Genomic DNA, 21,666 nt, shown 5'->3' on the forward strand with positions numbered 1-21,666 from the left:
CAGACACCCTCTCTTTTGATGCTGGAGGGAGAAGCCATCTGTAGCAATTGGAATTTAGAGAAAAGCTGGGATTGGCCCAAGGTCACACAGCTGGTGCTGCATCCGGACTCAGGACTAGGCTCCTCCTTTATCCTGTAGGGCAGTGGTTCTCAACCTTCCTAATGCCGCAAACCTTTCATACAGTCCAAAGGGGTTGCAACCCACAGGTTGAGAACTGCTGCTATAGTGGGGAGAGGAACCAAGGAGAAGACAGGTTGGGAATGAAGCATGAGATGTTATAGCATTGGTGGGGGATGGGCTCATAGGACCCACTCCAAAGGAGGGTAGAGTGAGCAGGTGCCTCTTGCCTTAATAGTCCCTTCTCTGGCTTCAGCCTTCCTACAGCCAGCCTGGGTGCCAGGGAAGGGCTGACTCTTGCTTTTGCAATTAGGCAGGACCCTTTTGCTCCACTGGGAGCTCCATCCTCCTGTTACAAGCCTGGCCTGATAGGAGGATCACTTTACCCATGTACAAAGGGCAGGTCATCTCTCCCAAGCATTCCTTTGGGCCTTGGGATTAGAGGAGAAACATGCTCAACAGCTCCTAATGCCCAATAACTTCTGTGGGAGTAGGGCTTGCATACCGTGAAGACCTCCAGCCCCAGCTCTGCCTTCGAGATGCTGTGACCCTGACCCTGGACCTTCTATGTCTCCTCCCCTCAGGGTTTGTGTGAAGGTCTCCAAATGTCAGAGTACCCCTCTGGGTCTTCTCTGGGCAGGGAGAGTCTTCTTGACTCTTCCTCTCTTCACCTCGTCCACTCCCACGGCACACCCAGATTCCTGTCCATCCCATCTCTTCCCATGGCCACCCACTGCAAGAACAGATGGGCAGGCTGACCTGTAGCCTTCTTGGAGGCTGGGCTGCCTGCATAGAAACTTAGCCGTGGAGTAGAAGAACTGGGTTCAAATCCTGACCCTGCCTGGTTAGGCTGAGAGGCTGTGGGCAAGTTACTCACTTGCCCTGAGCCTCTTCCAGGAGGCTAATGATCCTGACCTCCCAGTGTTTGGGGGCAGGAGCTCAGAGGCCTGTGCCACCCAACCAGAGCCCTCCATCCTTAGCCCTTTTGGGACTGAAAGTACCTGTTCCTCATCCTCCCAGCCTTGGGCAGTGGCCTCTGAGCCCCACCCCTCACCAGTCCCAGCTCCCTTCCACCAGAGTGCATCCCTGAAGCAGAGGCCCTTGAGAGAGTCTTGTGGGCCAAGACTTCTCCCTTAATCAATAGTAGAGGCCAGAAAGGCAGCCTTCCTTCCACCCTTACTGCTTGATGAGAAACCATATTACCATTACTAAGGCTGGAAGAGAGAGTTTCGGAAGCAAGGAGCCCTCTAATGGGGGCTGCACTGGCCTCAGGAGACACAAGGGTAGCCTGGAGAAGAGATTCTGGCCCAGGAAACAGGATCCCATTCTGTTTATTTTTCAAGGAGCTGCTGCCCAATGCTTCTAGGAAGTACCCCTGTCTAAAACCTAGGGCCCACAGCTCAGATCCCCAGTTTAGGCCCTGATTCCAGGCTCTGCTAACCCTGGCACAGGCTGGCAGAATCGCCTGCCCCAGGGCTGACCTATGTCCTTTCTTCCTCCCTAATGCCCCCATATGCACTCAGATGTCAAACTGCCTGAAAGGGGGGTGGGAGGCATTCTCCACTTCTTTGCTTATTTATCCTCCAACAACCCCTAACTTCTGGAGAAGGTAACTGAAGCACAGAGAGACTATGTTTTATCACTAGCAAGAATTGGATTTGAACCTAGACCTGTGGGAGCAGAAGCCAATCTCTACGCTGCAGAGCTATGTTCTTCCAATAAGGTCTGGTGGTCCCTGGGTCTCTGAAGAGTTTTGCTTTGTAGCCCTGGTAAGAGAGGACAAAGAGGATTACAAGTCTTGTCCCGTTTCTTCAAGGGCAGGGAGTGGAGGCAGGAAGTTGGAGGGTTGAAATCCTCCTACAAGTCCCTTCCCCTCTGGGCCCCAAGTGGAGATAATAATCAGACCCTGCCCTCCTCTTCATACCCAAAGGCAAGGAGATTCACTAGGTTAAAGTTGGAGGAACCCCAGGGCAGGGCAGGACTCTTGGGGAGGGGGGGTGCTCAGAGCCTGGGGCAAAGGGGCCTGCAGGGCAGCTCTTCTTTGGCTGACCCTCCTCCCCTCAGAATCAGCTTCATCTCTTTCTGGGTTTCTAGGTGACTTGGCTGGCCCCTCTGGATGAGTTCTACTTTAAACTAGCTGCTGCTACTGCCTCTGTATTGGGGGGGCTCCCACAGGGGCCCCCAGGCAGGAACCTCCCCCCAGCCAAGCCCTGCGGGAGGGGCTGCAGCCCCCACCCATGCCAGTGCCCATGTGCCTTTCCCTCCTCCCATCCCTGGAACACAGATTTCAGGGCACCTGCTATGAGCCAGGCACTGCAGACAGAGCCCCTCCTCAACCCTTTTCCTTTGGGGACACCCATGAGGCTTCTGACCTCTCTGGGCAGACAACTAGCGTTCCTCTGGCAGTTTTCAGCCAAGAGGCTCACATTGACAAGTCTCAAGTCATGAGGGTCTTCGGCACACGAAGAGGTGTTCTAGAGCCCGCTCTGGAAGGCCGGGATGCCTGGCTCCTCAAAGGTGGTAGCAGGCGCCCAGCCTCCCAGGGATAGGGACGGGGGAGGGGCGCCTGCCGCCCGGAGGCCCATTAGCTAGCTAAGTGCTCCCAGGGAGGGGGACAGTACAGATGCTGGAGACAGAGAGGCAAAGCGAGGGCACTTGGGGAGTGGGAGTGGCCTTTTCAGCACTCAGCGAGGAGCTGGGAGGAGGACAGAGTACTGTGACCCTCGGTCTAAGTTCTGTCCTCCAAGAGTACCCCAGCCTCCATCTCTCAGAAATCTCAGAGAGCTGACCCCGGTCCGCCTTAAGCAGTACCCCCTACACCAGTAGCTCCAGCTGCGGCCCCGCAACACCTGCCGGCCCCAGAGGCCTCCTCCAACCCCTGGTTGGAAGAATCAAGGAGCTGCTGAACCCCCACCTAGTCCCGGTACCCCTGGCCCAATCCCTCCAGCTGCAGTCGCCGCCCCGGCCGCCAGGGGGAGCCGACGCGGAGCGGGCGGGCCGGACGCGGTGGGAGGAGGCGGTGCCGCCCCGGCCCCGCCCCGGCCCCGCCCCACCCGGGCCCCGCCGAGTCTCTGGTCGGTCCCGGACAGACTGGCCGGCGGGAGCTGACGCCGTGGGGCCGAAGCGGGCCGCGCGGGAGGGCGCGAAGAGAGCAGCGGCGCCCACGGTCTCCACTGGGGCTCCGTGGGTTCCCGACCCACCCCTGGCCCGGCTATGGCGGGCGCCAGGCCCAGCGTCCACGCGCTGCAGCTGGAGCCGCCCACCGTAGTGGAGACCCTGCGACGCGGGAGTAAGTTCATCAAATGGGACGAGGTAAGCGCGGCGGCTCCTGCTCCACTCAGATCCGGGGACTCCTTCAATCAAGCTCGACCAGACACTGGAGACCCCCCACTCCAGCCTCGACTGACCATGGCGGCCCCTGTCCCAGCGTGGCGGAGCTCCGGAAACTTGAGTCCCCAGTGATCCCCGTGATGAAGACTTTGTCCCCCTTCTTCCCCAGTTCCTGAGCTCTGGAAAATTTGGCTCTCCACTCCTTGGCGCCGGGACTTTGAACCCCAATAAATCCCCCTCCCCTTTGCACCCTTCCCTCCACTCCCTGCCAGACTAATTCTGGTTCTTAGATTTTGGCCTGGTCCCCAGACCTCTGCCCGGCACTCTACTCCTTGGCTGGAACACCCCGGCCGCCAGTCTGGCTCAGGGCATCTTCATTCTGGGTGGGTGCCGCTGGGACCCTACTCTCGCCGGCGCTCTTGCCTGAACGATCCTTTTCCATTCATCACTTTCTTACCTTGTTCTGGCTGCACCCCTTCGCCCTGCTTCTGGATCCCAGCCCAGCTCCCTGCTCAGGTGGTAGCACCAACTCATGCCCTAGTGGAGACTTTGTCCCCCTAAGTTTCTCCACAGCCGGGAACTTTGCTCCCCATTCCTTAGCCCGGAACATTTAACCCCAATAAATCCTGCCCCTCCTTTCTACTTGTCCTGACCCTGGTGCATCCTGGACGCCAGAGCCCCATCTGCGGCTCCCTACGCCCGTCCTGTCCCCTGCCCCTGCCCCCTGGGCCCGTCCTTCCCCAGGGCCTCCACCGGGCCTGCTAGAGCTTCCTTGAAGCTCCTTCCCAGACAGGCCACAGGCCTGGAAGACTCTAGGCTCCTTTCCGGCTGGGTGGGGCGGGTAGGCGTGGGAGCCTGGGGGAGGGGCTGGGGGCGTGGCCTGAAGCGGCAGGTGTGTGCGGAACGGTGCTCACGGTGCCTGGGGCCACTGAAGACCCGTCCCACAGGCCTGCCTAAAGGGAAAAGTTTCCCCTTTTCCTTCAAGTGTGATAAACCCAAATAAGGAAGTGGGAACAGGGAGAGAGGCTTGGGGGTGGGGGGGCGGTGCTGACAAAGGCTTGGGAATGGAGAGCAGGGGGCCTGGGCTGTTTTTGAAGGCCAGACCCTGGGGAGGGAGGGGCCCTGGGGGCAGTACCCACAAAAATTCCCCCTTAACTCAGCCTTGGGGGGAGCTCAGACCCAGGACAGGGTGGGAAGTACCTTGGGGTGCTGGGGATGGATGTCAGCACACTGAGGTAAGTTTGGGGGCCTCTTGTCCCTTCAGTCCCCAGATTCACTCCTGTCTTTTGTAAGCAAAACCTGCAATGGGCGGGGCTGGTTCAATCCCCATTCTCCAGAAGAGGAAAACTGAGGTCTGGAAAGTGAAGACTTACTCAGGCCCCATAGTGGGGTGTGGCAGAGGACAGGAGGCTGGCTGGAGTCTTGGTTCTGTACCTCCCAGGTCACAGGACACTGGATGCACAGTGCTTGCATACAAGTCCTGGCTCCTCTTCTTGACCTTGGGCAAGCTAAGGAGCATCTTCAGTTTCCTTGTCTATAAAAGGGGAATGACAAAAACTTGTACCTCATAGGGCCGTCAGGAGGCCTAAGTGGATTCACACTTGTTATGTGTGTACTACTGTACTCAGCACACAGTAGTGATAGCATGTGTGAGCTGTTATATTAATGATGACAGCATTGTCCACCAGACAGTGAATAACAGTTTGGGGTTAGGGTTAGAGCACTCAGGGTGAGGTGGGGTCCTCTTCTGGCTAGAGGAGCCTGGGTCAGGACAATTCTACTTATGGTCACCTGGTTACTCAGGCCCTAGCTGTGTCTAAGCCTTTGAGCTCTTGATGACACCCCCTCTGGCTGCTTCCCGAGTCACACGGGTGGCCCTGGGAGGGTGCCAGGGACTGGGCTCTCCTCAGAAAAAGGGGCTGGCACATACTTCCCTGCCCTCTGCCAGCTGCAGAGCTTGCTGCCTGGTCTTGAGACTAGGGGAAATCTCTTTTTGGGTGGACTCTGTGCTTCTGGGGGTGAGCCTTGAGGCTGTGAGGATCCCAGGAGGTGCAGGGTGGTAGTTAATGGACTTTGAAGCAGACTGAGAGGTGGCCAGTCATCATGGTGTCCCAAGGGATTTAGAGCGCTGTGGGGGTCAGACTTCTGAACCCTCTGCTTTCACCCCATGAACATTATGCAGTGAGCTGAATTAGGGGGATATAGGAGGCTCCAACCATCGCGATACCAGAGCTTCTGAGGAAACCAAGCCCAGAGTGGGGGCTGGGGATGCTTCTCAGGAGCTGGGTCAGATTTTGTGGGTAGAGAAGGAAGGAAAGGACGTCCTAACAAAGGGGATAGTGAAGCAAGGCTGGGAGATGGGGAGAGGGTAGGTAGAATTGTCCATGTAGCAGACACTTAGGGTGAATGGGAGGCGAGGCTGGGAAAGGTATTGGGACCAGAACTTGTAGGCTCTGAATGTCATGCCGAGGACATTGGCTTTGTCCTGAGGGCTGTAGGCAACCGCAGAGAACCTGACGGCTGGATAAGGCTTCATCTTAACTCACTGGCACTAACACTGGGGTGGATGACTGGAGGTGCCCCAGTCCTAAGCCTGGGCTGCTGCCCTTACTCCCTGACCTCTGCTATCCTATGCTGTCCCCAGGAGACCTCCAGCCAGAACCTGGTGACTCTGCGTGTGGACCCCAATGGCTTCTTCTTGTACTGGACAGGACCTAATATGGTGAGGGCAGGTGCTGATGCAGCTTGCTCAAACCAAGGGCCCTGCCCACACCCCCTGTCCTGCCCACAGGGCCCAGCTGCTGGTCAACCTCTCCTGTGGTTTCCCAGACAGGAAGTGCTAAGGACAGGGGCTGAGGCTGGTGCTGCAGCCATAGGGTGGCTACTCCCTCCTGGGTGGGGAGCTCAGGGGCTGCTAGCTCTCAGCCGGTGGCCTCTCAGACCCACCCCAGCATCTGGTTTCCCCAGGAGGTGGATACACTGGACATAAGTTCCATCCGGGACACACGGATGGGCCGTTATGCCCGCCTGCCCAAGGTGAGTGATGGGGCCCAAGTCTAAGGACCAGATCAAGGCATGGGGTCTGAGACACCCCTCTTAACTCTTGGCTCTCACCTACTCAGGACCCCAAGATCCGGGAAGTGCTGGGCTTTGGGGGCCCTGATGCCCGGCTAGAAGAGAAGCTGATGACTGTGGTGGCTGGGCCAGACCCAGTGAACACAATATTCTTGAACTTCATGGCTGTGCAAGATGACACGGCCAAGGTAGGCTGGGGCAAAGGGGACAGCCAGGGGTCACTGTCTTACTTGCTGAATCGGTCATCACTTACTGGGCACTTGTGTGTTCTGGGTTGCTCTCTGGCTTGCTGTGTATTAGACCCAGGTCTGGGCCTGGGCTATGGCCAGGCCAGCCCCTTGATCCCCCACTTGTCCCCTTCCTATGTATGCTGTGCCCTAGGTTTGGTCTGAGGAGCTGTTCAAACTGGCTATGAACATCTTGGCTCAGAATGCCTCCCGGAACACCTTCCTGCGCAAAGCGTGAGCCCTGGGCTACCCTGGGGAGTGTCTGGGTTCAGGTGGCCATTCTCAGGGTGTGACCCCTTCACTTATGTCCCCAGATACACAAAGCTGAAGCTGCAAGTAAACCAGGATGGACGGATCCCAGTCAAGAAGTGAGCACCCCTTCTCAGCACCTTCTCTTCTGGCCTGACCTTGGTGGTCTTTGCCCCTCCACTAACCCTGTCTCTCACCTGCATCAGCGTCCTGAAGATGTTCTCAGCAGACAAGAAGAGAGTGGAGACTGCACTGGAATCCTGTGGCCTCAATTTTAACAGAGTGTGTGGTGCAGGGGCAGGCATGGGTAGGGCATTGCAGTGGGCACTTGCCTTTCTGTGGCTTACTGCTCCTGGGGTCTCACCCCATACCCTTTGGCCCCCAGAGTGAGTCCATTCGGCCCGATGAGTTTTCCTTGGAGATTTTCGAGCGGTTCCTTAACAAGTTGTGTCTGCGACCAGACATTGACAAGATCCTGCTGGAGATGTGAGTAGGGCTGGGCTCCCCTCCTGCCCTGTGCTCTGGGTCTGGCCTGTGTTCAGTGTGCCTGGAAGCCCAGTGTGGAGGAGAGGAGGCTGGAGGCCAGGGAGGGGCAGGCGGAGAACCTGTCACTGATCACTGATGTGCCCTTGCTTGGAGCCACCATTTCTGCAGCTGTTATGGACAGCTGTGGGCCAACCCTTTGCCAGGGCTGTTTTTTTTTTTTTTTTTTAAGAGACAGAGTCTCACTTTGTCACCCTCGGTAGAGTGCCGTGGTGTCATAGCTCACAGCAACCTCCAGCTCTTGGGCTTAGGTAATTCTCTTGCTTCAGCCTCCCGAGTAGCTGGGACTACAGGTGCACACCAAAATGCCTGGCTATTATTGTTGTTGCAGTTTGGCTGGGGCCGGATTTGAACCTGCCACCCTTGGTATATGGGGCCGGCACCTGAGCCACAGGTGCCACCTGAGCCAGGGCTGGTTTAATCAGCCCACTGTGCTGATGAGAACCAAGGCTAATACATGGTCTGGGACCCACCTGACCTCACACAGCAAGTGAGGGCTACAGCTGAGATTGGGTCTGGAATCTGGAAGCACAGGGTCGTGGGCTGAGCACTTGGCAGTTTCCAAAGCCCTTCGCTAATATTAGTGCCAGCTCCCTCTGCTGCCTTAACAGTGCCAAGTAGCCAGCAGAGTAGAGGGGGAACAAACGCAGAGGGGGCAGTGACTCGTCATAAGTCTCACTCAGAGTGGCAGAGCCTTCTGATGCCTTTGTCCAAGTGAGGGCTTGGAGAGGGGGTGGCAGATGCTGAGGCTGCAACCTCACCTGGCTTTGGCTCCTCCAGAGGTGCCAAGGGCAAGCCGTATCTGACACTGGAGCAGCTCATGGACTTCATCAACCAGAAGCAGCGGGACCCCAGACTCAATGAGGTGCTGTACCCACCCCTGCGGCCCTCCCAGGCCCGGCTGCTCATCGAGAAGTATGAGCCCAATCAGCAGTTTCTGGAGCGAGGTAAGCAACCGGGATACAGGTGGTGAGGTGGTCAGGAAGTGCCCTAGTTGACCCTGGTGTCCCCCAACCCTAGACCAGATGTCTCTGGAGGGCTTTAGCCGCTACCTGGGAGGTGAGGAGAATGGCATCTTGCCCCTGGAAGCTTTGGATCTGAGTGCAGACATGACCCAGCCGCTGAGCTCCTACTTCATCAACTCCTCCCACAACACCTATCTCACAGGTGAGTGGGGAGAGGGTAGCACCCATGACCTCTGCCCTCTTGCCTTTGCACTGCTCCCCTTCCTCTTGGGATACAATTCTTTCGGGTCATCGCTCATTTGTCAGCCAGTGCTTAGGAAACAGGGCTTCTTGGCATGCCTCACGGTGCTTGAGGAAGCTTCCATGGGGAAGAGCTGAGTCCTGCAACAGCTGGCAGCCAAGAGGAACAGCCTCTGTTAAGGCCTGGAGTAGGACTGCTTGGGTGTTTTTTAAGAGACAGTCTTATTTTGTCACCCTCAGTAGAGTGCAGTAGCATCACAGCTCACAGCAACCTCCAACTCTTGGGCTCAAGCGATTCTCCTGCCTCTACCTCCCAAGTAGCTGGGACTACAGGTGCCCGCCAAACGCCTGGCTATTTTTTGGTTGCAGCTGTCATTGTTGTTTGGTGGGCCGGGCTGAATTCGAACCTGCCAGCTCAGGGAAATGTGGCTGGCGCCTTAGCTGCTTGAGCCACAGGTGCTGAGTCCCTGCTTGGTGTTTTTAAGAAGCAAAAAGGGATTGGGTGTGGTGACGCATGCTGTAATCCTAGTTTTCTGGGAGCCCAAGGTGGGTGGAACTCCTGAGTTCAGGAGTTCGAGACCAGCCTGAACAAAAGTGAGACCCCATCTCTACTAAAAATAGAAAAACTAGCCAGGCCTCATGGCAGGAGCCTGTAGTCTCAGCTGCTCAGGAGGCTAAAGCAAGAAGAGCTCTTGAGTTCAAGAAGAAAAAAAAATAAAAACAAGGGCGGCGCCTGTGGCTCAGTGAGTAGGGCGCCGGCCCCATATGCCAAGGGTGGCGGGTTCAAACCCAGCCCCGGCCAAACTGCAACAAAAAAATAGCCGGGCATTGTGGTGTGTGCCTGTAGTCCCAGCTACTTGGGAGGCTGAGGCAAGAGAATCACGTAAGCCCAAGAGCTGGAGGTTGCTGTGAGCAGTGTGATGCTACGGCACTCTACCGAGGGCGGTAAAGTGAGACTCTGTCTCTACAAAAAACAAACAAACAAACAAACAAAAAAAAATGAAAACAAAGCAAAACAGAGGTGGGATGAGGAGTAGGCTGGAGGCAGGTGCATGGTGAGAGAGGTGCTGGGGAGAAAGGCAGGGCTGGAGCTGGAGGGATGGAAGGCTTTTTTTTTTTTTTTTTTGAGACAGTCTCTCTATGTCACTCTCTGTAGAGTGCTGTGATGTCATAGCTCACAGCAACCTCAAACTCTTGGGCTCAAGTGATCCTCTTGCTTTAGCCTCCCAAGTAGCTAGGACTACAGGTGTCCACTACACCACCAGGCTGGTTTTTCTTTTTTCTTCTTTTTTTTTATTTTTCGAGACAGAGTCTCACTGTCTCGCCCTCGGTAGAGTGCTGTGGCATCACAGCTCACAGCAACCTCCAACTCTTGGGCTAAAGCAATTCTCTTGCTTCAGCCTCCCAAGTAGCTGGGACTACAGGTGCCTGCCACAACACCCAGCTATTTTGGGGGGGCAAGGGTAAGCGGTGGGGGGGAGGGGTTGCAGTTGTCATTGTTGTTTAGCAGGCCTGGGCTGGGCTCAAACCGCAAGCCTCAATGTATGTGGCCAGTGCCCTTCTAGAAGAGACAGGGTCTTGCTCTTGCTCAGGCTGGTCTCCAAGTCCTGAGCTCAAGCAATCCACCTGCCTTGGTCTCCCAGAGTTCTAGGATTGCTGGTGTAAGCCACTGGGCTGACCAGACCTTTTAGATTTATCCTGAATGGGAGGGAAAGGCTTTGGAGGGTGTAAAACAGAGAAGGTGATGTGACCTGATTTGTTTTAGAAAAATGACACCAAGTGCTCTATAGAGAATGGATTAGGAGGGTGGCGCCTGTGGCTCAGTGAGTAGGGCGCCGGTCCCATATGCCGGAGGTGGCGGGTTCAAACCCAGCCCCGGCCAAAAATCACAAAAAAAAAAAAAGAGAATGGATTAGGAGAAGGAAGGGCCCATGGTCCCCCGGGCAGGAGGTGGAGGCTGTGTTAAGGCAGAGTAGGCGGAGGGAGAGAAAAGAGGGAAAAATTGTCAGGGTCCTGGGGAGCTATAGTAAGCGGCAGGGTTGACTCCCCTGTTCAGGGTGGTGGGGTAGGTGGGTGGTGGGCATTCATCTGAGAGAAGGTGAGCCTCAGTGTAGGAATCCATCTGATAGATGCCTGGACTGTGCCCACTTAGGGGCTTTTAGGGGAAATAGTGGTGGTTCCATGGTGAATTTGAGTGATTGAGGTTGGCCAGACCATGTGTTGGGGATGAACTGGGTTGTCGCAGGGGCCCCTGTGTCCCCAGCACAGCCTAGTTATACATGGAGCCAGGCTGGCAGGCAGCCACAGTGACGGAGCCTCACCTGCAGCGGGGCAGCTGGCAGGGACCTCGTCGGTGGAGATGTACCGCCAGGCACTGCTGTGGGGCTGTCGCTGTGTGGAGCTGGATGTGTGGAAGGGGCGGCCACCTGAGGAGGAGCCCTTCATCACCCATGGCTTCACCATGACCACGGAGGTGCCCCTGCGAGATGTGCTTGAGGCCATCGCAGAGTCCGCCTTCAAGACCTCACCCTACCCGGTCATCCTCTCCTTTGAGAACCACGTGGACTCGTGAGTGCCTGTGTTTTGGGGACACTATGAACTCAGGGATGGACCTCCTACCATAGCACTGTGGCGCTACTCTGGTGACCCACAACCCTGGGACTGTCCTCCAGCCCTGTGGTGTCTAACCTGCCCCATGGACCCCAGGTGCCCCCAGGAACCTCTGACCTCTGATCTTGGCACCACAGTGCAAAGCAGCAGGCCAAGATGGCTGAATACTGTCGCTCCATCTTTGGGGACGCACTGCTCATTGACCCACTGGACAAACACCCGGTATGGGGGCTCATAGCCAGGGAGGGGACATGGGGATGAGTGGTATCCAGTGGACCCTGACCTGCCCTCATCTGCCCAGCTGGCCCCAGGGGTCCCACTGCCCAGCCCTCAGGACCTGATGGGCCGTATCCTGGTGAAGAACAAGAAGCGACACCGTCCTAGCACCGTTGCCCCCAGTAGCTCCGTGCGCAAGCGGCCTCTGGAGCAGAGCAACTCAGCCCTGAGTGAAAGCTCCGCCACCACTGAGCCCTCCTCCCCCCAGCTTGGTATGGCGTGACCTTCAGCCCTGTCCTGCCCTAGCCTTGCCTTGCCCTCCTGTCTCCCTTGAGTCTGCCCCAGCCCTTAGCCCCCAGTCAAGCCACTCTCAGCTGCGTGCGGGACCTCTGACCCCTGGCTCCAGGTGCACACCTCAGGAGCCACTCCCCAGTTGCCGTTGTCTCTGCCCAACTCCTGACCCCTCAGCCTCCCACCTCACAGAGCCTGCCCCAACCAGGTTATGGCCTTGAATTCTGACCTCTGACCTCAGTGACCCATATCCCTTACTTTGGTGAGACTCTTAGACCTCAGCCCCTGCTCTATGACCCCCACCAAGTCTCTTCACTCACTTGCTTATAAATTAATCTTTGAGCTGGGCGTGGTAGGTGGATTGCTTGAGCTCAGGAGTTCAAGAGCAGCCTGAGCAAAGTGAGAGACTCTCTACTAAAAATAGAAAAACTGAGGCAAGAGGATCGCTTGAGCCCAAGAAGTTAGAGGTTGCTGTGAGCTATGATGACGCCATGGCACTCTACCCAGCTTGAGACTCTGTCTTTAAAAAAAAAAAAAAAGAAATTAGAAAAACAAGCCATGGTAGGTGCCTGTAGTCCCGGTTACCTTGGAGGCTGAGGCAAGAGGATCACTTGAACCCAAGAGAGTTTGAGGTTGCTGTGAGCTATGATGATGCCATGGCGCTCTACCCTGGGCAACAGAGTGAGATCTTCTCTCAAAAACAAAACAAAACACTAATCTTTGACCTCTCACTTTATTTAGGTACCTCTTGCATCCGATCCCTGACCCCTTCTTTGGATATGGCTTTGACTGACCCCTGACAGTACCCTACCTGGTCAGGTTACCCTGACCTGTAACCCTACCATGTCATCTTTTATTCCCACTTTTAAGGCTACCATACCCTACTTTTTTCTCATCCCTTTGAGCCATCCTACATACCTTCCTTTTCTGTATGACTCCAAGCCTTCACCTTTGACCTGTGATGCCTCTGAATTGCCACTGGGTTTAGTACCATCTGACCCCTGACCTCTGGCCTCTCTCCAAGCCACATTGCCCTAAGAGTACCACTTGACTGACCCACTGATAAACCTCTGCACACACTGGGAATAAGCTGTCTGGGTTTCCTACACATCTATGTATAGTTTTGGCCCCTGACCCCTGTGGCCCCATCTTCTGCAGGGTCTCCCAGCTCTGACAGCTGCCCAGGCCTGAGCAATGGGGAGGAGCCGGGGCTGGAGAAGCTTAGCCTAGAGCCTCGTAAGTCTCTGGGTGAGGAGGGCCTAAACCGGGGCCCCGATGCTTTTGGACCTGCTGATCGTGAAGAGGAGGAGGAAGATGAGGATGAAGAGGAGCAGACAGACCCCAAAAAGCCAACAACAGATGAGGTCAGGCCCAGAGGTGGGAAGGTGGGGTGGTAGCATGTATTCTACCTGAGGCAGGCCTGAGGAAGCAGGAACGGCAGGTGCAAGGACCCTGTGGAAGGGCCAGAGTGTGCAGGAGGGGGCCAGTGCCAGATGAGGGACTGTTGCTTTGAGGGGAGCACTGAAGAGTTATTAAGGAGTGGCCCAGAAAAGACCGATCTGGTTATCCTATCAGGTTAGGTTTGAGACGGTTCCAGAGTCAGGGAGGTGTGGGCAGGGTAGGCCAGAGGTCATCATCAGAAAGCCTGATTTCCAGGCTCCTATGAGCCACTGAGGGGTGATGGCAAGGTGGTGACCGGAAGGAATGGCTGGAATGGAAATCACATGCATGTGGGCAATTGAACTCCTGGGCTTGAGTTGAGGGGTTCCAGTGTCTGAGGATCAGAGAGGGGAGGAGTGACCAGGAGGCAGGAGGTGAACTGGGCAGGGAGGGGCTCAGGGTGTGTTAGTAAGGCCCCAGGGAGGAGGCTGTCTGGGTGTGCCAGGGTAGCATGATTGCAGCAGAGGGTCAGTGCTTCCATCCTGAGGGGTCTGGTGGTAGGGGCAGCCTTGTTGATCCTGGGTTTGGGGCCTCAGGGCACAGCCAGCAGTGAGGTCAATGCCACTGAGGAGATGTCCACACTTGTGAACTACATTGAGCCTGTCAAGTTCAAGTCCTTTGAAGCTGCTCGAAGTGAGTAGGGGGTGGGTGGCATGGGTGGAATCTGGCATGCCTGCCCCTGCCAGGCCTGACTCCCTCTCATTGCCCACTCCCCAGAGAGGAACAAGTGCTTTGAAATGTCATCCTTCGTGGAGACCAAGGCCATGGAGCAGCTGACCAAGAGCCCCATGGAGTTTGTGGAGTATCCTTCTGAGGTGCTGGGAGCAGGCGAGCCAGGGAAGGATGCCCAGGGGCTGGCCCAGATGTCCTGCTCCCACTATGCCACCTGCACATTGTCCTGGCCCCTACACCCCAGGCTGGGGCTTGGGCAGGTCCATATGGTCTCTGGGGGAGAAGCAGAGGCCGAAAGCAGTGGGAGTCCTGGGAAGGCTGGGTAGGAGTTGGAGGCCACCAGAGGGCTGGGCACTGGCACCCCAGTGGCCCCTGACTACCAACCTCAGATACAACAAGCAGCAGCTAAGCCGCATCTACCCCAAGGGCACCCGAGTGGACTCCTCCAACTACATGCCGCAGCTTTTCTGGAATGTGGGCTGCCAACTCGTCGCCCTCAACTTCCAGACCCTAGGTGAGCTCGGTCCTAGTCTTACTGAATTCTGACCCCTAATCCTGCTAGTCCTGCCTGAATGGACTTATGACTCTGTCTAATCCCAGGTGCTCTGGCCTAACCCAGACCTTGACTAACCCCAGCTCCTGGCCACAGCTGACTCTAGCCCCCTCATCTGTCTGATCTTTGTGCCTTTTGGTCCTACCCCAAACCTAGACCCTGGACTCCACTGACCCCTGATGACCCTGGTCCTCCACGACCCACAGCACTGTCCTGCCTGACTCTTGCTCTCCCCATGGCACCCCCAGACTTGGCGATGCAGCTCAACGCGGGTGTATTTGAGTACAATGGACGCAGCGGGTACCTGCTCAAGCCCGAGTTCATGCGGCGGCCAGACAAGTCCTTCGACCCCTTCACTGAGGTCATCGTGGACGGCATCGTGGCCAATGCCTTGCGGGTCAAGGTGGGCCCCAGAGGGCTCAGGCTGGGGTGTCCTGGGGACAGGACTCTGAGCAGCTGCCTCACCTTGCGCACCCCCAGGTGATCTCGGGGCAGTTCCTGTCCGATAGGAAGGTGGGCATCTACGTGGAGGTAGACATGTTCGGTCTTCCTGTGGACACACGGCGCAAGTACCGCACTCGTACCTCTCAGGGGAACTCATTCAACCCTGTGTGGGACGAGGAACCCTTCGATTTCCCTCAGGTGAGCCTGGCCCCACCTGGCACAGGCAGATCCAACCCAGACCTGCCCTTGGCTCAGTGTGGGAGCAGGAATCAGGCATGCTAGTGGTGACTGGGATCACAAGTAGGGGCACTGAGGGACCTCCCTGGCCCTGCACGTCCCAGAGAAAAGAGTGGGAGGGGGGTTCTAGCAGGTCTTATGGCCCTCTGTGAGGAATGGACACAGTCTGCCTCTCTCCAAGCAGGAGGGCCTTACCTGAGATCACAACCCCAGACTCCCACCGGCTCTTCAGGCCTCCCGTGGTCCCACACAATGGGGCCTCTGCTCCCGACCTAGACTAGAGTGTTCTCAGTTAAGACCCTTAGCTTACTCTATAGTTTCTAAGCTGGCAATGACCAGACCTGCCCATGATGGCTCTGAGGGTGTCTGGCTGTGCTCTTGGCTCAGGGCCCTGATGGCCACTGGTCACTGTGGGCCAGGCCACAGAGATGTGAATCAGCCATCCCCTTAAATATGATGGTGACTGATGGTCAGTTGTTGGTCAGCTCACCCGAAGGTCTCCTCTGAGTGTTTGTCCTCGGTGGCTGTGGTCAGCTCCATGGCTCAGCACCAGTTTGGGCCCACAGGTGGTACTGCCCACGCTGGCTTCACTTCGCATTGCTGCCTTTGAGGAGGGCGGCAAATTCGTAGGGCACCGCATCCTGCCTGTCTCTGCCATCCGCTCAGGTGAGGCCTTGGTACACACAGCAGGTGGTGTGTGGGGATCTGGCTGAGCCCAGTGACCCTCCCTCCTGCCCTCCAGGGTACCACTATGTCTGCCTGCGGAATGAGGCCAACCAGCCACTGTGCCTGCCAGCTCTGCTCATCTACACTGAGGCCTCAGACTACATTCCTGATGACCACCAGGGTAAGCTGAGGGCAAGCAGGGCAAGGCCAGGCTGGGAAGAGTGGGGGACAATGCTGCCACCTGCCACCAGGGCTTGGGTGTGGCCAAGCCAAGTGGCCCTGATTCAGGGTGGCAAATAAACCCAAGGGCAAGTTCTTCAGTTTCTCATTCAGACCAGAGCTGGTGGGGACCATATGGCCTGGGGGCCTTTGTTTCTGGGACCTTTGCCTCTGCTTCCTCCTAGACTATGCCAAGGCCCTGATCAACCCCATTAAGCACGTCAGCCTGATGGATCAGAGGGCTAAGCAGCTGGCTGCCCTCATTGGGGAGAGTGAGGTGAGCCAGGCAGCACCATGGACAGGCCTACCTGGCTGGGTAGGGTGCAGGTTCACTGTGACCCAAGGGATCAGTGGACATGACTGCTGTGGGTGTGGGTGGAGTAGGAGGTATGGGCTCCTGGGCCCAGCCCTGGTGGAGAAGTCCATACAGTCCCCATCACACCATCTTAGATGACTCCCAACCTCATGGCCTGGCTCCCCTGGGGTGGGCTGTTCAGGGCCCTTCCTTCACATGCCCATTCCCCTCTGCTGGGGGAGCCTGTACCCCTTTCTGGATTCTTGTCTCACTCAAACCAGAATGCAAAGCCAAGTGAATGCTGAGCATCAGCTCTCTGCCAGGCTTAGTATGCACCTTATGACATTCTTGGCTCAGTAACCCCCACCACCCAGTTTGGGGGCTGCCATCCTCAGTGTAGGGGTAGCATACATGGAGGCACTGAGTTGCTTGTGTGAGGTTGCTCAGCTCAAAAATGGCCTGGCCTGGCTTGGGTCTTGAACCTGCATCTCTCTGTCACCAACACTGATCCTTATGCATGGGGCAGGGGCTTTGGATTCTCTTGCTCAGTAGCCTTTGAGGCCTTAGGATTTTGAGGAGATGGAAATCACCCATTTGTATTTGAGAAGCTTTCAGGTCAGACCTGGACTAGAATTCCTCTAGCTGCAAGCAGGGCCCAAACCAGGCCCACAGATGCTCCTGCCACTTCACTAGTCTGGTGTGAAGCCACAGCCTTTAAAGTGTGGGGTTCTAGGAGGGCACATGGAGCGTGGTGGCTTCCGTGGGGAAGGGTCAGGAATAGAGGCTCACCAGCACAGCCAGACCCAGTCCCATGGGGCCTGCGGCAGGCGGTGAAGAATGACTGCAATTAGGGCTGCTTAGAGCTGTTAGCCGAGAGGCTGGTGCCCGCTCTGCGGTCGCTTCCTTCATTGATTTAATCAGGAGCTGAGCAACAAGGAAGATATGCAACTGTGAGCAAGGGTGGAGGGACATGGAGACGGGAAGAGACTCCCCGGGGCTGGCTCAGCCCTTTCCAGAAGAATCTGGGAGTTCTTGAACACATGCAGTGGGCCTGGCATTACATTATTTTCTCACACTTCACATGGAAAAGGGGTGTAGAAAGCTTTAGTTTGTGCTGGCTTATTTCTCATGTGGGTGTCCAGACAGCCCTAATTACAGTGAGTGTAGCAGCCACATGGGCTGGAGAAGGCTGACCAGAGCGCTGGGGAGCTCTGAGAGGTTGTGGAGGATAGAGGACCCAAAGAAAATGCCATTTCTGGAAAGGAAATTTCCACTTTTCTCCCCACAGGCTCAGGCTGGCCTTGAGATGTGCCAGGAGAGCCCATCTCAGCAGCTGGGGTCCCAGGTGTCCCTAAACCCCACACCTAGCCCACTGGTTGCCTCCCCCCGCCGACCCCCAGGTCCCACAACCTCCCCCACCAGCACCTCCCTCAGCAGCCCAGGTAAGGAACAGTTGGGGCCCCGGGGGCTCAGGGGAGTGGTTCCCGCCACCATGCCCTCCAGCTTCTCACAGGGAGCCTCTGCTCTCCAGGGCAGCGGGATGACCTCATTGCCAGCATCCTCTCAGGTAGGGTAGGTGGAGGTGGGGCTGCCTGGTGGGAGTGGGACTGCAGGTGGGCCCACCCTGCCCACTTTTGCTCTGCTGCTTCCAGAGGTGGCTGCCACCCCACTGGATGAGCTCCAAAGCCACAAGACTCTGGTCAAGCTCCGCAGCCGGCAAGAGCGAGACCTACGAGAGCTGTACAAGAAGCATCAGCGGAAGGCTGTCACCCTCACTCGCCGCTTGCTCGAAGGCTTGGCCCAGGCCCGGGCTGAGAGCAGGTGCCGGCACCGGCAAGGTGTCCTGTGAGTGTCCAGACTGGTTGTATGCTGTGTTGACATGGATGTTAGGGGTGTGTGCACACGGGTCACCATACCACGTGGGCAGGGAGAGATGGCAGGGTCTGCTTCTTGATCCCCAGGGGGAAGGTTTGATGCAAGGAAGATAGAGGAGACTTCTTGCAACAGGGTCCACCCTTTCCTTAGGAGGTGACATCTCTTTGATGTCCCCCATGAAAGGCATGTTCTCCAAACAGGCTCCCATCAATTGAATGGAGTTAACAGGCCTCCTGGTTTGCATAACAGACCTGGCCCCATGGGATGGCATCTGCCATTGCCTGCTGGGATATGCCCTCCCTCTACCCTCCCAGCCCAAGTCCAGGTGATGGAGCATCAGCCCAGAGGGGTTCTCCCCACAGGGGTGGGGCTGGTGACGTGGAGGACATGAAGGAGGAGGAGGAAGAGGTGAAGCGGTATCAAGAGTTCCAGAACAGGCAGGTGCAAAGTCTGCTGGAGCTGAGGGAGGCCCAGGCAGACACAGAGGCTGAGCGGAGGCTGGAGCACCTGAAACAGGTGAGGGGCAGCATGTGGCGGTGAGGAAGAGTCTTCTTCCTGGCATCAGCTCTATGTCACCTCTTGGCTACCTATGTCAACAGGCTCAGCAGCGGCTCAGGGAGATTGTCCTGGAGGCACACACAGCTCAGTTCAAGAGGCTGAAGGAGATGAATGAGAGGTGAAGGCAAAGGATTTTTGGTGGGTGGGGCAGGGGACTCCCTGGTACCAGGAGGAGGGCAGAGTCCCTAGTCCTGCCTCTGACCCTTCCTCCTCTCCCACTGGCTTCTCCAGGGAGAAGAAGGAGCTACAGAAGATCCTGGACAGGAAGCGCCACAACAGTATCTCAGAGGCCAAGACAAGGGAGAAACATAAGAAGGAGGCGTAAGGGCGTCAGGACTGGGAGCCATTTGGGCACTGGGGAGGCAGGGCAGGTGCCTGGGCACTGAGCCCATCCTGACTTGCTCCTGCGCAGGGAACTGACAGAGATTAATCGTCGGCACATCACTGAGTCAGTCAACTCCATCCGTCGGGTGAGTGAGGCCACACTAGCCCCACCCTCTTCCTTCCTTCATTAGACACCCATCTCCTTGGTGGCTGGCCTGGTGCCACATTGCCGTCAAGGGACTTCTAGAGGCTTTTCTGAGGCCCAACAGCCCCCTCATGCCCACATTATATTCAAAGCAAACCACCTGCTCCCTGTGGCTTTGGAGTCTTTGAGCCTGGCCATCTCCCAAACCTGGCACACAATCCTGGGACCCTTCACCTGCATGATTTCTGTGCCCAGCCAGAACTGTATGGTCCGGGCCTCTTCAGCTGAGCCCTTGCCCACCCCCATAGCTGGAGGAAGCCCAGAAGCAGCGACATGACCGCCTTGTGGCTGGGCAGCAGCAGGTCCTACAACAGCTGGCCGAAGAGGAGCCCAAGGTGAGGCTGCGGTGAGGCTGGCAAAAGGCAGGGTGCTGTGGGGCCTGGCCTTGCCTGTGACACCTGTCCTCCACAGCTGCTGGACCAGCTGGCCCAGGAATGTCAGGAGCACCGGGCGAGGCTGCCCCAGGAGATCCGCCGAAGCCTGCTGGGCGAGACGATGGAGGGGCTGGGGGACGGGCCTCTGGTGGCCTGTGCCAGCAACAGTCACACACCCCAGAACAGTGGGCACCTGTTCGGTGCTGACTCGGAGAGCCAGGAGGAGAACACGCACCTCTGAATTTTGAGCAAGAGGTGGCCACAGGGCCAGGGTGGGCACTGGGCAGAGGGCAGGAGGTGAAGACACTAATGCTTTTTTTTTAAAACTTTTTATCTTTAGAAATTTTATTTTTTTAAACCTGGGCCAAGTATCCCACACTAACCCCCTTCCTTCATCCTCCTGGTGCCCCGTTAGGCCCCGGCCTTCCTTTTTGCCCTCAGTCCTAGCGAAGGGCCTGGTTGAGTCTTGCTCCCTGTAGAACCCAAACCCCAGAGTTTGGCATCTCCCACACTTCATAGGGAGCACAGGATGGAGACTCAGAACTCTGGGAAGTAGGGGTCACATTCTTTCTCTATTCTTTGGGGAATTTTTTTTACATGAATAAAAGTGGATTTCAGGGACCCTGTGTACAGTGTGGTTTAAGATAAGAGGGCTCTGGGTCTGGCTCTGCCACCTTCTCTGGGACCTCCATTTCATTCATAAAATGAGCTGTGGCCATTTGGTGGGTTTAGTCAGGTCCCCAGGCTGCTGGTTTGAACTTGAGGTGGCCTTGCCCAGGGCCTACAAGTCTTCAAGTGGCCTTCCTCACTGCCTGCTTCTGTGTGCCCCTATCCCAGGCCATTGCTCCTGGTTCCCCTCCACCCATTGCCTTTCTCCCTCCTAGGCTCTCTCTTCAGAGGCTTAGGGCTCTGCTTCAGAAAGCCTCCCCTACCCCCTTTCCTGTTGCCTGATATGACCCAAACACCCAGCATCTTCCGCGGGGGCTGCTCCGGGGCTCCCCCCATGCAGATGACTACCACAGGACAGATGGGCTGGGGTAGAGCTAGAGAGCTCAGGACTTGCCCAACACCAGGGGACCTGGCTTTTCAGAGATAGGTGGGAAGTCAGTCTCCTGGAAAACTCCTGACAGAAGGGAAACTGACAGTCACAGACATACTCAGGGGCTGGAACACCCAGCATCCATCTCATCCTTGTGAGGGAGATGTTGTGCCTGTTTTACAGATGAGGAAATGGAGGCCCAGAGCGATGTCACGTGTGCCAGGCTACAGCTAAGAGTCCTAACCCGGAGGCAGGGCGGGCCTGGACCCTCTATAGCAGATTGTCTTCGGCCAGCCTGGAGGATCTGCTCCATACCTCAGAACCAGTGCAGAGCCCACGGAGAGGGAGAGGGCGCGGCTGGGCAGCAGGAGGGTCAGGCTGGCACCTCTTCAAGGCCTCGCCCAGCTTCCTGGCAAGCAACAGACTCCCTCCTCCAGAGGAAGGCAGCCTCTTATCTGGGCTTATCTCCTGCCAATTGAGTGTTTGCTTTGCTTTGTTTTTGTTGCAGCCTCAGGCAAACAGATGGAGTGGGGAGGCTGGAGAAACCTGTCTGGAGTAAGGCCCTTCTCCCTCAGGGTCAATACCACTGCCCAACCTTCCTCCCTTCTGCTGTAAGATTTGGTCCTATCCCCAAATCTGCCTACTCCCCTGTATTCAGTGTCTAGGCCCTATAATAGCCAAGGCCCACCTTCCTGACCCGGCTCCCCTCCACTTACAAAACATTCCATGTTGGTTCCTGGGTCCTCAAAAACCAGCTAAACTCCCAACTCCTGGGTATGACCTTCCAGCCCTTCTGAAGTCTGGCCTGTGCTGCTCCTTTCATGGCTCCACTCTCCTGCCGGGAGTGATGGCCCAATTTTCCACCTCACTTGCAGGTCGCAGCTCTAGCTCTCCTCCTCCCA

The 21,666-nt window shown here is 56.7% G+C and overlaps 1 protein-coding gene across 4 annotated transcripts; it reads left to right on the forward strand.

Moving 5' to 3' along the window:
• The first annotated feature begins 1,879 nt into the window (after positions 1–1,879).
• On the forward strand, positions 1,880–21,555 carry PLCB3 (phospholipase C beta 3). Of its 4 annotated transcripts, none has more exons than XM_053560649.1 (32): positions 1,880–3,429; positions 6,092–6,169; positions 6,415–6,483; positions 6,570–6,710; positions 6,904–6,983; positions 7,064–7,117; positions 7,205–7,280; positions 7,384–7,484; positions 8,322–8,488; positions 8,562–8,708; positions 11,074–11,314; positions 11,494–11,578; positions 11,658–11,844; positions 13,022–13,227; positions 13,840–13,936; positions 14,021–14,105; positions 14,365–14,489; positions 14,777–14,931; positions 15,009–15,170; positions 15,776–15,875; positions 15,952–16,056; positions 16,280–16,371; positions 17,678–17,831; positions 17,921–17,956; positions 18,042–18,234; positions 18,579–18,780; positions 18,864–18,940; positions 19,054–19,143; positions 19,235–19,292; positions 19,600–19,686; positions 19,763–19,980; positions 20,948–21,555. In XM_053560649.1, the coding sequence occupies exons 1-31, from the start codon at positions 3,331–3,333 to the stop codon at positions 19,964–19,966; spliced, it is 3,753 nt and encodes a 1,250-aa protein (XP_053416624.1). In that variant the 5' UTR covers positions 1,880–3,330; the 3' UTR covers positions 19,967–19,980; positions 20,948–21,555. The 4 variants fall into 4 exon arrangements, with proteins under 4 accessions (XP_053416624.1, XP_053416626.1, XP_053416623.1 ...); XM_053560651.1 differs by having other exon boundaries at positions 18,627–18,780; XM_053560648.1 differs by lacking the exon at positions 20,948–21,555 and having other exon boundaries at positions 19,763–20,346.
• The last annotated feature ends 111 nt before the right edge of the window (positions 21,556–21,666 follow it).

Source organism: Nycticebus coucang, chromosome 14, assembly GCF_027406575.1.
Source record: "Nycticebus coucang isolate mNycCou1 chromosome 14, mNycCou1.pri, whole genome shotgun sequence".
Taxonomy (NCBI): domain Eukaryota; kingdom Metazoa; phylum Chordata; class Mammalia; order Primates; family Lorisidae; genus Nycticebus; species Nycticebus coucang.

Excerpts from the sequence above, each read along its gene's own strand:
- PLCB3 (XM_053560649.1), top strand. The coding sequence starts at position 3,331 with ATGGCGGGCGCCAGGCCCAGCGTCCACGCGCTGCAGCTGGAGCCGCCC. Across the intron at positions 13,228-13,839 it reads AAAAGCCAACAACAGATGAG|GGCACAGCCAGCAGTGAGGT; the intron begins GTCAGGCCCAGA and ends TTGGGGCCTCAG. Across the intron at positions 17,832-17,920 it reads CACCTCCCTCAGCAGCCCAG|GGCAGCGGGATGACCTCATT; the intron begins GTAAGGAACAGT and ends TCTGCTCTCCAG.